Genomic DNA, 13,631 nt, shown 5'->3' with positions numbered 1-13,631 from the left:
CTCTTCTATCAAAAGCTGAGTCTTTCCACAACAAACAGAGCATGTGAATATGCCTCAAATGGTAGGTGCGTTAAATTGGATGCTCACAGTATGTTTATAACTCACATTTCAAGCAGTGGCGTAACAAAACGTATTGTTTCTTACATGTCGGTGTAGTTTTGCAGCTTGAAGAATTTACTGGATTCACATGTTGTGCATTATTTCACCATCTAGTGGTTGGATCCGGAATCGTCCTTATAAACTTTCTGTCCTTCTACTCTTTCTATTTTTTGTTGGTGGGCATCAACAGACCTCCAATTGGTATCCCTTTGTGACGTCACGATTCCTTCTGAAGCTCCCAGCTTTGGTTGCCATCTTCAGATTCAATTTTAGGTCTCGCCGAAGCGTCTGTTAATCGTACGATTTCTGAAGGGGACTTGAAGCACCGCCCATTATTTTGATTGGCTGGCGTCATCATTTATGTTAAACGCTGGCCTCCGATTGAAAATGAGGCTTCCTGGTTGACGCCCTCTCTCCTTTTGGCCCCGCCCATCCGGACTCGATCTTTTACCTGCAGCGTTACACAGTGGGCTTTATCTGGTGGGTGAGCACTCTTTAAAATGTACACTGATGGGGACAATAGGGGCTGGAGCGCTATGGGACACTGCACTAGTTTTTTTTTAGTTTTTTTAAAACTATAAGACTGAGTGCGGTGCCGGCTTCTGGGACACCGCGCTCTGTCTTTTACATTTTTTTTAAAACTGTACAACTGAGAGGGGAGCCCGCTTCTGGGACACCGCGCTCTGTTTATGTATTTATTTTTTTAAACTGTAAGACAAAGCGCGTCGCCCGCTACTAGGACACCGCGATCGCTGCTACAAACTCTACAATGCTCAGCGGTGAAGGACAGACTAGCCTCAGTCTTTCAGTGCTCAGTGGAGTTCGAGCGTGCAGTGCAGACAGGACATTTTTAGGAATATGTTCCACTGCGCCGGTGGGTGCCAGGTGCACCATTTCACAGTAAAACAGCCCAAGAGACTCATACAGTAATCCAGAAAGAAGAAACCAATTAATAGAAAGCTTCAAAAATTGAGGTTTGATATTGTCACAGCTCTGATCACCTGTGTAGAAGGAGCAAAGGTCTCCCGTTACCCACAACAGGAGAGTGCCACCCTAGTACACCCGCTGCAGTGCCAACCACAGGCACTGCATCACCCACCTGAAAGCTCGGCAAGTCACTGCATGTCACACTGCATCATCTCGACTCCATCTTTTAAACATCGACTTTGATGCTTTCAAAAAGTCAAGTATTGGAAATATTTCTTATGCACCTCCTCCAAATACGTTCCAAGAAGCGAACACGTCCGGGCAGCGTTCTGGTTTCACAACAGCTCCCCGAAGTGCCTCCAAACACAGGCATTTCTGGAGCTGCAAATCATTCTCAGACCGTTTTTGACATCTTCGGGCTTATAGCACGGATCTCCTTCTCAGCAGAATGTCCCCATTGATGGCCCACCCCAGCCCCCATAATACACTTACATCCCGCGAGGTACCACGTGCAGCAGCTATATCAGCTTTGCCTTTGCCAATAACATGCAGCTTTTAAAAACCAAGCATTTCCAATGCAATAGGTCTCGCATTTATGCGAGTTTAAGCTATTGGAATTGTAAATGACAATGCCTTTTATTTATGTTTTAAAAACCAAAACATAAATAAAAGGCATTGTCATTTACAATGCCAATAGCTCAAACTTGTGTAAATGCGAGACTTATTGCTTTGGAAATGCTTGTTTTTTTATGCTGCTCCCTCCTTTCATCGACTTGGAAGAGAGGGGTAGGTGGGTTTGCTTGTCAATCCAGAAAATTCTTCAAGCTGCAAAACTACACCGACAGGAAAGATACTATACGTTTTGCAGATGGATGTCTTCTGGATTCACATGCTGTGCATCGCTTTGGTTGCGGCTTGTTACTAGTCATGGTTGGGTTGAAGATGCGCATTGAACTGAAAATAGATGTTGTAAGAACCTTTGTCCTACTTGTGCCTCATTGTTCATCTGAATATCTACACAATAGTGTCTTGAGAACGTGTGCACTGATGACCAAGTAGTTACCATACAAATGTGTTGTAATGGATAGTTTGCTAGGAAAGCAACAGTTGCTCCTTTTTTCTTGTTGAATGTGCACCAGGAGTCTTTTGTAACGTCTCTTCGGCATTCTTATTGCACATCTGAATGGTCTGAGCGATCCATCTTGCAATTGTGTTCTTTGTAACTGGTTTTCCTAGAAAACTATGTACAAATGACAGAAAGAGCTGTTTTGACTTTCTCTCCGCCTTAGTCCTTTCTATGCAAAGCATTACCGCACATCTTGCACTTGGAGTGTGTAATGTCCTTTCTGGCTGTGTCCTTGGCTTCTGAAAGGAACTTGGTATCTGTATACTTGAATTCATGTGGAACTGTGATGTATAAATTACTTACCTTCAATAACGATGTATCTGGTAGAGACGCTTCTCGCGGCAGATTCCTTAACGCAGAATTACCCCCAGGCATAAGACTGGATCCGGAAAATGTTTTCTGCGCGGGAGGGGGCGGTACAGCGTGACTCCGCCCTGACATCGTCCGCGGGCGTGGTGTCAGCGAGGACACATAAGCCCCACCCCAAAGCGCTGACGTCAGTTTTCTTCTGAGAACTTTTCCGCTCCACAACGCGGAGCCATCATAACAAAACTGTGGAGAGTATAGGAACAGTGTGCAAACAGTGAATATAGAAAAGGAACAGTACCATTTGGAAAAGTGCTAGGCACAAAGGTACTGAAAGCCATAGCAGGGAAGAGCAGAGCACCGCTCTGAGGAACAACCTTGCAGGCTAAGGCAACATCCCCCTGGAGGCAGAAAAACATGTGAGGAACATCCTAGCAGACTAAGAGAGTCTGCAATCACAATCCACCACAAGAAAGGGCAATAAGTCCGAAACAGATGAGTAACGGCAAATAACCCCAAGACAACACCACAAGGAAGGTCGTATCCCGGGGAAGGAGCTAAGGGCTGAAGTATAGCCAAAAGACCACAACTCAGAGGACTGCAGAGGAGTCAGAAACCCCAAGCAAATGAAAAGAAGAAGAATAAAGTACACATGAACCCACCGACCTTGTACTAGCAAGGAAGGGGCAGAACAATTAAACAGAACAAAGAATCCCGTCAGGGAGGAAGTGAGAGGACACTCGCAGGAGGCAAGCCACCCGGAAGGAGGTGAATGCAGAAAACCAAGCTGAAGGTCCTCGCTGAACGGGGAGGAAGGGCGGGTCGTGAAGGAATCTGTGGGTAGAATCGTCTCTACCAGATACATCGCTGCAGAAGGGAAGTAACTTGTACATCTGATAGAGACTACTAGCCGCAGATTCCTTAACAGGGAATAGATACCCTAGCCATACCCAGAGGGGAGGAGGACCTGCGAGAGAACCTCCCAAGGTAGGAAGAAACACAGGGCCCCAACAGGGGATGTGTCAAGGGGACAAGAAGGGCGGCCCAGCCTCACCCAAGCAGAAGTAAGCCAAGACGAAGCAAGGGGAGGCCAGGACACCCCCATTCCATACAAGGTACCAAGAACCTCCATCAGAAGCGCCGGAGGGACAAACAATGGCAGAGGAGTACCGAGGAAGAAAGAGCTACCCAAACTTGAAGGAGAAGAGGTAGAAATGGGTCAAGACCTTCCACAGGGGAACACCCAAGTAAGGGGACAGCGGAACCGGCTCAAGCCGCGAGACAGCAGGCAAGGCAGGAACGGTGCCATAGCCTAGAGGCAAAGCAAGATGAAGGCAAAGGCCAGAGTACACCAGAACAACCACGAAAGGGAGGCCGTTCCAGACAAAACCGACCCACGAAAGAAGTAGGACCAGCCATAAGAGAGGAGAAGAATTACACAGGACAAACAATCCCGTCTACCATACAGGAAAAAAGAGGGACAGGGAATCCAATCCCCCTGGAACACCAGACAAGGGACCAGGCCGAATGCCGGACAAAAGGGGTGGAGGCACCACAGCACAATGCCGCAGGCGACATGCCAAAGCTGGTACAGTGATGTAGCAGATACTAAAAAGGACAGAACCCGGAGCAGCGCAAGCCACGCCCGACAAGATCAAAGAAACCGCACCAGCGGTATACAGCAACACCAGGAAAAGCAAGGAACCCGCAAAAAGGAGTCTACACCTTTCCAGCATAGGGCTTAGCTATACAATACCTACAAGTACCCCACTTAGGGTATGACATGTCCCAAAGAAAACATGGGAACCATTCTTAGGGAAAAAATCCCGCATCAGAGTACAAGAACATAAGACCTGCGGTAGGAACCAAAGACGGCTTAGCAATCAGCCAAAAAATACACACTTTCCAAAAGGGCTGAACCAGCAGCCAACAGAAGAGAGGAGGCAACCAAGGGACCCGTAGGCACGTCAAGCCACACAGAACATGCAAACGGGCCACTCAAAACACCAAATTCCAGGAAGCAGGTGGGATAACGCCTCCCATCAAGCCCCGAGGATCAACAAGCCAGCCCACGGAGGTGGAGGAGGACGGAGCCCCGCAAGGAGATGCTGAATGGCGCAGTCAGCATGAGTGTTAAACAGAAGGACCCCAACAAAGGGCAGGTCAACCAGACACTCCCTAATATTCTAAGGAAAAAACGGCATCCTGCAGCCAAGCATGGCGACGGGGGGCAACTGATTAAGGCACCATTTAAACTGTTACACAAGGCTATATTGCAGATGCTCACAGTAAACACAGCCTTTTTAGTGGCCATTATGTCACTATGCAGAGTTAGTGAATTACAAGCACTTCACCTTACAAGAACCTTATTTCCAAGGACAGAAGGGAAGAAATGTCATGAGAACGGACCCACAGAAGTGGCCATAGCATGGCCGAGAGCATTGGCAACATCCAATGGTGCACGGAGAATAAACGCGACCAACTCCCTACCATCCAACATATGGTGCCGCAGATCAGCACGGGCACCCTCATGGGGGACATGAGAAAGAAGGGACTCCACATAATCCCACAGGCTGGAGGTAGCCCTAGCCAACACACACAGAGTATGAGCACCTGCAAGGCAGCACTGGATAAAGCGAAGATGTTGCGCCCCCATGAATCCAACCACCAGACCTCCAAAGGCAGAGGAAACACCACCACAGGCAAGGACAGAAAGGCAGTCTGCAGAAGAGAGCCCTGAGTAGAAGGGTGGAAGGAAAGGCAGACTGGATCGTGCGGAGCAGGACGGTGTCGATGCAGGAGCGGCTGAGGCACAGGATCACCCGTAGCAGGATGCCCCCAAGCCCCCAGAAGAGAATTGTGGAGCGACGCTTCAAAAGAAAGGAACAGCTCCTGTCCACCTGAGCCCTGGTGGAGGACTTTCAAGAGGTTATCAGTAGGGAATGGGGTGACAGGTGCGCCCATCTGCAAAATGCCAGCAGCCCTGGAAATAGCCTGAACAAAGGCAACACTGGCCTCCGTAGGGCGCCGCGGGGGAGGAAGGCATTCCTCTGTGGGTGACGGCTGTAAACTGAGCCGTCCATTCCCAAGTCCAGCTACAGGGGGAAGCGGTCAGCCGCAGAATGGCGAGGGATCCCCGGACGAGTGGGGGACCTGAGGGGCCCCTTGCGACGGCGGAGAAGCCGGTGGAAGAAATGAGGGTCCGAGGATTTAGTCCGCGGGGTCGGTGAGGAGCCCACCCTGGAAGACGCAGGTGAAAAGGCAACAATACAGCGTCCCATCTCCAGAGAGGAAGGGACGAACAGATGACCAACCTCTGTGGAGGAAGGAGCCCCAGGAGACGAATCAAGGACCCGACGCCGGCACGGCACCACGGAGTCTGCCTCAGGCACCGGCTTGACGCCAACCGGCACAGGAGTGGGCATTGGCGGCACCGAGTCGACCTCCTCCACCACGTGCTCCCTAGGAGAATGGGGCGGAGTCGGAACAGGTTCAGCTAAGAAACGGCGCCGAAAAGGCGCTGGCTCGACCTCACTCGGGGCAGCTGCCTGTGAAGAGGACCGAACGCGACTCAGGAAAGCACCCCAGGCCCCGGCCTCCACCCGCAGCACCACCAGGGCCGGGGAGGAAAGCCTTAGGTGCTGAAATGGTGCCGGCTCGGCCTCTGGTGAGGCAGCCACCTGCTCAGAGGGCCGAGGGGAACTTGGGGACAAGGCCAGAGTCCCAGCGACCTTCTGCAATGTCACAGGGAGCCCCATAGGGATTTGTAGCGAGGCAGGGGTGCCACGGGTTGAAGCCCCAAAGGACTACCCCTCGACAACACCACCCTCCTACAACCTGAAGCCGAAACCTTCGGCGCCGGGGCCGAAGCAGCCAGCGACTCTGCAGAAGGCCCCGCGCGAGGCAAGGGATCCATGGACGTCTCAGGAGGTGGAGGAGGGGCCAAAGAAGCCTGCAGAGCCGCTGCGTAGGCTGTCATTTGGACCCTAGTCGCCCCGATGCTGGGAAACGGCAGGTAGGGTGGCGACTGGCGGGGGCGCACGTCGCATGAGGAACCCACGCCCTACGCCGAACGAGGACAAGACCGCCGAGACAAGCTACAGGACCTACCAGCTGGCGAGCGACGCCTTTGGGGCCATGGCGTAGGGCGATGCCGTACGGATTCGGCGGTTCCTGGACTCCGAGGTAGAGGACGGACGCTGGGACGACACCGACCTGGACAAGCGGGCCAACCGCAATTTCATCCGGTACTTCCGTTGGGACTTCGGTTTGAGGTGCTGACAAGCTTCGCAATCTGTAGAGTCATGGAGCTCGCCCAAACACCACATACATATAGGGTGAGGGTCCGTCCCCCACATCTGACGTGCACTATCAGTACACGTCTTGAAGCCCGAAGGCATTCGCACACTGTTCCTCAAAGCAAAGCGTAAAAAGGAGGCCTGAAAACTGGCCAGGACACGATCCGGATCTGAGTTGCACGCGGAAAAGAGAAAAACTGACGTCAGCGCACCGGGGTGGGGCTTATGTGACTTCGCTGACATCTCGCCCGCGGACGACGTCAGGGCGGAGTAATGCAGTACTGCCACCCGGCGCGCAAAGATGCTGTGGCAAACAAAATTTTCTGGATCCAGTCTTACGCCTGGTGGTACTTCTACATTAAGGAATCTGTGGCTAGTAGTCTCTATCAGATATAACCTTTGGCATAAACTGTGGGTCCGTTCTCATGACATTTCTTCCCTTCTGTCCTTGGAAATAAGGTTCTTGTAAGGTGAAGTGCTTGTAATTCACTAACTCTGCATAGTGACATAATGGCCACTAAAAAGGCTGTGTTTACTGTGAGCATCTGCAATATAGCCTTGTGTAACAGTTTAAATGGTGCCTCAGTTGTATGATCACTATATTTAAGTTTCATGTGGGTGCTGGTACCTTTCTTAGAGGTGCAATTCTCTTTGCTTCTTCTAGAACTGCTTAGTAACTGGGGCAGTAAAGAAACTTCTCCCAATGTGACCTCTTGTGTAAGCCACTATTGCTGCTAAATGAGCCTTTAGGGATGCATAAAAACTTAAACACTGTCTTATCTTGCGTGTTCCTGTTTAATAAACCTTCTTTAAGACACCAAAGTGAGTATCCTTTCCAGTTAGCTATATAACACTTTCTAGGTGTTTGTTTCCTTGCTTCCCTTAGGACAGCCATTGTATTCTTTGGTAACTTTAAATGTCCAAAGTCCAAGTCTTCAGGAAACAAGCTGCCAGGCTTAAAGGCTCTGGTTCTGGGTGAAGCACCCTTCCTTCTTGCAAAGATAGCAGATCTTGTCTGACTGGCATTTTGGGAATAAACCCCTTGGATAGTTCTATTAGTTCTGAGAACCATGTTTTCCTCACCCACTGTGGCATAATTTGTACCAGGGTCATGCTGCTGATCCTGCATTTGCAGATCATCATGTGAATAATTGGTATTGTGTGAGGGGTGGGGGGGGAGCGTATGCTAATCTCCCTGACCAATTTATCAACAATGCATTCCCCAGGAACTGTTGGCAATGTTGTCTGGATGCAAAGCTTTGGCATTTTGCATTCTGTGGAGTTGCAACCAGGTCTATTTCTGGTGTCCCCAATGTAAAAAGATTCTCGAGAGTATAGTTTGGTTCAGTTCCCATCCTCTTACTCTACTTGTCTGGAGGAGGCCCTGTTGTGCTTGAGACATTACCTCTTTTGCTAGCACTTGATTTTATTATTGTACCTGCTGGAACTGGATCTTTGGAAGAGTGCTTGCACTTCTTCTTTGCTCTAGGATTAACTGCCCTACGTGTTGCAGGTTCTTTAAAACCCTCATTTCCTTGATCCAACACACTTGGCTGCATAGGGAGAAAATGGTAACTTGATTGTGTAGGCAGAAGAATTTCTACTTGAAAACATAATTGAGGTTATCCTCCTCTAGCTGGACCCCATATCTCTTTGCTGCCTTTTTATTACTTGGTTGTACACCCCAATATTGTCAGGTGGTGATGGACTCGAAGGATAAGTATACACAGCCTCTGAAAGTGAATGCGTTTCTGTGTCTGCTGGTATTCTGATGCCTCAGAACCCTGGTAGGTTTATCCCTCCTCGCTTTATAGAAGATTTCCTCTTCCAGTTCTTCTTGAGGTTCAGAAGTTAATGATTGGTCAATTTCTTCAATATTCTTGTCCCCTTGATCATTTGCTGTTGAGGTCTTTGTAGGATTCAAAAATCTTTTAGACTTTCGTCAAAGTCTTTCTTCTTTTTTAGAAGAATCACCATTTCAGCCTCAAGCTGTCTCTTCGCCCTCTCTATCTTAACCGTCGCTTGTTGTTCGGCATCGAGATTGTCGGGCTTTCTCTTCTACAACAAAGAGTCTTTTGAAGACAAAGTGGTCGGTGGACCATCTCTTTCAGGTCTTGACCTCTCTTGTTTTGACAAAGCATCTTTTCCCCGACCGTCCTTGGACATCTTGGAATTTCTCAGGGATATTTACCGCTGCAGTGTCCTTTTTTAAGGATTCGAGGGTACTTGTCTCTCTGGTTGAAAATTCGGTCATTGAGTGCTTGGACGCCGAGGCTACCTTTGAGATTTCAGAGTTGGATTTTCGCGGCTCAGGAAAGTTCTTTAAGGACAATGGTTCTCTTAGTTTGGTTTGAGATGTCTTCTTCCACCCTTGTATGTCGACGTCCACGAACTAAATGTCGGCCTCCATATCCCCTTCTGGTCCTCTTCATTGCTTGAGAGGCCCAAGTCCCTTAGAACCAGAGGGGGATGTTGGCCCTGCATGTTGTAGTAGGCCCCTCTATGCTGCTCTCTTACCCCCAAGGGTCTTCTGGGTGAATGCTGATCAGCCATTGTAGGCTTCACTTCAGTGGTCTAACGGCAGGCCGAGGTTGCAGACCAGGTGTTGGTCCTTCTGGTCACACTTATGATCACAGTTTTTGCAAAGGAGTCTTCTCCTTCACCACACACAGGGAGCCACCAGGACATGCACTCTCCGGAACTGTGGAAGAGATACCTTAAACTTCTCATGAAATTTCTCCAGTGCCTTCTTCAGATGTTCCCTTCCGCCGGTTGACTTTCGGTGAACTTCTTTCGATTTTTCGGGAAACATTTTCCAACCAATTGTTGGAGAGCCTTCAGCATGCATCCAGACCCAACGACGGAAAAAAGAAAGTGAAGATGGTGACCAAAGTTGTGAGCTTCCGGATGAAGCACGACAACGTCACAAGATGAAACCAAATGGAGGTTTGTCGATGCCCACCAACAAAACAAAACGGGTAGGACAAAATGTTTATACGGAAAATTCTGGACCCAACCACTAGAGGGCAGAATAATGCACAGCATGTGAATCCAGAAAAGGTTCATGCTGCAAAATTGTAGGGGGTCCTCCTGCAAAGCACATGGAGAAGTCCCCCCACGCTCCTGACCCAGTTAGGAGCTCTCAGGACAGGGGCCAGCCACCTGTGCACTGTGCCGCGAGGGGCCCTTTGGAGCTCAGGGTCGCCCCGCACCATGTTGGCTGAAAGGGCTAATGTTACGCCATTGATTTGAAGATACTATGCATACTCGAAGACCATATGTACTGCGATATAATCTCACTCACTGGAAGACAGTCAAGACTCATATGGATCGTCATAATTTGCCTCCTAATGTGACACAGAGGCTCACATCCCGGAAGACGGTCACACTAGTGCATAACATCAATGGCCCAATCATTTTTCTTCAAGTTCCACACACTGGAAGGTAGCAACACACGTTGGTGTCATCAATGGCCCCCTAATGTTATATGGAGCCTTACATAGAGGAAGGCAGTGAGACTCTTTGAAAGCATCAATGGCCTCATAATCTGACATGGGCTCTCACACAATGAAAGGCGATAGAACGCGTGAATAGCATCAACATTCCCGTAATATTTCAAGGGGTGTTACACACTAAGTCAGTAAGACTCTTGGAAAGGGTCAATGCCTCACTCACGTAAATAGACTCTCATACACTGGAAGACAGTCAGATTCGTGATTAGCATCAACGGCCCCATCATATTTAATGGAGTCTCACACACATGGATCGCATCAATACCCAATAATATTTCAAGAGGTCTTGCAAAGTGGAAGACTGTCCCACTCGTGGATGGTATCAATGGCCCCATAATGATACATGAAATCTATCCCACTGGAAGACACTCTACTTTTCATTGGATAGCATAAATGGCACCATAATGCTTCAAGGCATCTCACTCACGCTTGGGTGGAGGCTAAACCCAATTCCAAAAGTATTTGCAAAGCAAGAAAAAACCCAAAACGACAGGAGGCAGCCAGTTACAATAGAAAAGTCTCCACATTCCGTCTCATTTATTGCTAATTTTTCGTGCTCCACAGATAATGCCTTGGTCCAAAAATATGACCTCTCACAGGGATAGGCAGGGCCCCTAGAATTATGCAATTCTACAGCCACAGCATTTTGCGCATAATTATGGATTTGTCGCAGTTACCACTGAATCCATTATCCGTCGCATAATATGCAAATTTTAACAAAATACATTTTTTGTTTCTACCTCAAACAGATAAAAAGTTAGTAGGAATGTGACCGCGTGTTGCCGTGCAGCAGAAGGCACTTCGCAAAGGTTGATTGTTAACCTTTCTTTTTTTTTGTGTGGAGTTTTATATGGCGCAAACTAAGCCCGAAGGTATCAAAGCGCTTTACACAAGCACCAGTTACGTTACAAATGGACAAAATCATTATTTGATTGGGCACGGGGAGATTAAGTGATTTGCCCAGAATCACAGAATGTTGAGCGTCCCTGCCGAGACTCGAACCCAGTTCCCCAACTCCGAGGTTGACGGCCACATTCTCTCCCCTTTCAGTTGCATATTGATGTATATGGGTGTTAAACTAGTACTAATAAGGTGAAAATTTTAGTCCAGATAGTGTTAACGTGTAAAAATGACAAAACAGTGAAATGATACTATAGCAAAATGCGCCACATTACGCTGCATACTATGTATTTTCATACTGCATAATTTCGTGAACCCTGCTGCATAATTTGGTCCTCCCTTGCCACATACGTCCAGTGACCCCGAGTATATTTCCATAAGCTTCAAAATATGTGTTCATTGTTGGACTCAAGGAGCAATCCAGCCAAGAACAACAGTAATCAAGACATTGGAAACTGCAGAATCTAGTGTGATAGGCTGCATTCAACTTTAAGGATAGTGCTTTATATGCAGTCTGTTATAATCATAGGCTAGACACTACATTTGTATATCCATCACATTTGGCATCCAATCATTCAGATTTATGGGCTGCAGTCATTTTATTCATTGATGCGGGTGCTAAATGCTCAGCTACCCCTAGTCCTCTACAGCAAGAAGTTACCAAACCTCCATGACTTCCTTTATGCTGATTTATATTTATATTTATACCTTCTTTTGTATACTATAGCTTATGCTATTATTATTTTTGACTGTATTTGCATTTCCTATTGGTTATGTGTATACCCTGTTTACTTTCTAAACCCACTTGATACAATTTATATGAACCTACTGCTTTCACAGTTTTTATACTCTGCACATTGTTGTAATCTTTTATCCCAAGAAACTTCTTTTGAACTTAAAAAAAAATAGTGCTTTACCCCACATTGACTACAAGCACACCCTAAAAGTACTTCAACTACCTTATCTTTTCACAGCACACTCTTGAGTCCGAAAACCTCTCGTGGCCTCCAGCCTAGCATGAGCAGCAGGCCAACGAGCGCGCTTTTGGTGGCTCGGGCCACTTCTCACCTGTGCAGTTCCTCGTCAGAGGGTGTATACTTGGAGGTGACGTCGGCGAGGTCCCCAAAGATCTGCTTGCTATAGACGGTCAGCGAAGACAGCAGTATCAGCTCCTGCCAAGTGGAGCTGAGCAGGCACGTGTAGTCCTTGATTGAGAGTTCGCAGAAGAAAGGCAGCTTCTTGATCCAAGCAATCTGTCGGAAGAGCAGCTCGTCGGCCAGGCGGCAGAGTAACGCAAACAGCTCGGTTTGAGTTACTTTATACCTGAAACGGACACAAAAGGCTTCCTTTTTAGTATTAGTTCACTTGTGCATTCAATAATATTTCACAGCCGAGGCATTAACACCAAAAGCAAGAAATACCCCCCAAAAAATCCACAACATAGAGAATTCGGGTGGCGGGGCAGCTCAATAAATAATGAAAAGGCAGATTTTACTGGGATAGAGCGGGTCCTTAAATAAGGCATATTGATGTTAGAGAGGGTAAAGGGAAAATCAAGGGTAATCGTTTAATTCAGATGGTCCCTTCTGCAGTGACTTCCCAAGAACTCTATATTATTTTTGTTTAATTCATGTGGTGTATAAAAATACTTTTGAAACTGCTTCGGTGTGGGAGCAGCAACCATTTCCCCACATGATGCGTTGTGATGGGTGGGGGGCAATTCTGCAGAAATGCAGACTTCTTTTTGCATAATTTATGCAGCACTCTAATTTCTGAAAGAGCACTGGACAGACATACATCAATTCCTATGGGGTGTTACATTTAATTTTCAGCCTCTGCTGTTTTCTATGGGAATCTATTGCAATATCCTTGGTTGGCCATGTGTAGTGCTGGACTTACTCCAAAACTGGGCTGGAGAACATTTAAGCCTAAACCTCTGTTCCTCTATATGATCACGAAACTCCTTAATGTTGACTTGCAATATTCTTATAGTGTATTGAAAGAGGCACTTCATATCATATTAGTATGAGTTTTGGGAAAACCTGAATCTGGCATAACAGCTAAAGCCATCTTTGTGCCAGCCTTTAAAATAAAAACACGCTGCTGCACAAAGGAACTGTACTCCCTAACTGATGAACACAAGGGGTCCTTTACAAATGTATCACTATTTCTGTGGGGGGCAGCGACATCTAGTGGAAGAAAGAAAGCGGTCACTGACAAGACAACACCCATTTTTGGAGGTGAAGAGAGCACAGTATTTATTTACAAGCCTACAAGGCAACGTGTTCCTCTGCAATCTGAGTTAACTAGTAAAACTTGATTCTAGGTTTGTGCAGATAGTTCTTATTTGAGACACTATCAGTTTTGAAGATCAGACTCTCCATGAATCGGTCTCTTTCAGTGGGAGCCGGAGATCAAACATTCTTGTTTGAATGAAATGTCGGGGTTGTTGTGTCATTTTGA

General features: G+C 47.5%; 1 protein-coding gene across 1 annotated transcript in view; it reads right to left on the bottom strand.

Annotated features, from left to right (window-relative positions):
* Positions 1-13,631, bottom strand: part of NR6A1 (nuclear receptor subfamily 6 group A member 1) — a 228,653-nt gene that overhangs the window by 84,866 nt on the left and 130,156 nt on the right. The window contains exon 8 of the mRNA XM_078640337.1: positions 12,237-12,491. Coding sequence (XP_078496463.1) covers positions 12,237-12,491 — 255 coding nt within the window. The remainder of the gene's footprint in view (positions 1-12,236; positions 12,492-13,631) is intronic.

This window comes from Lissotriton helveticus, chromosome 5_1 (assembly GCF_964261635.1).
Source record: "Lissotriton helveticus chromosome 5_1, aLisHel1.1, whole genome shotgun sequence".
In the NCBI taxonomy this organism is placed as follows: Eukaryota; Metazoa; Chordata; class Amphibia; order Caudata; family Salamandridae; genus Lissotriton; species Lissotriton helveticus.
The sequence above is the reverse complement of the archived record's forward strand: the minus strand, read 5'-3'. Positions and strand labels throughout refer to the sequence as shown.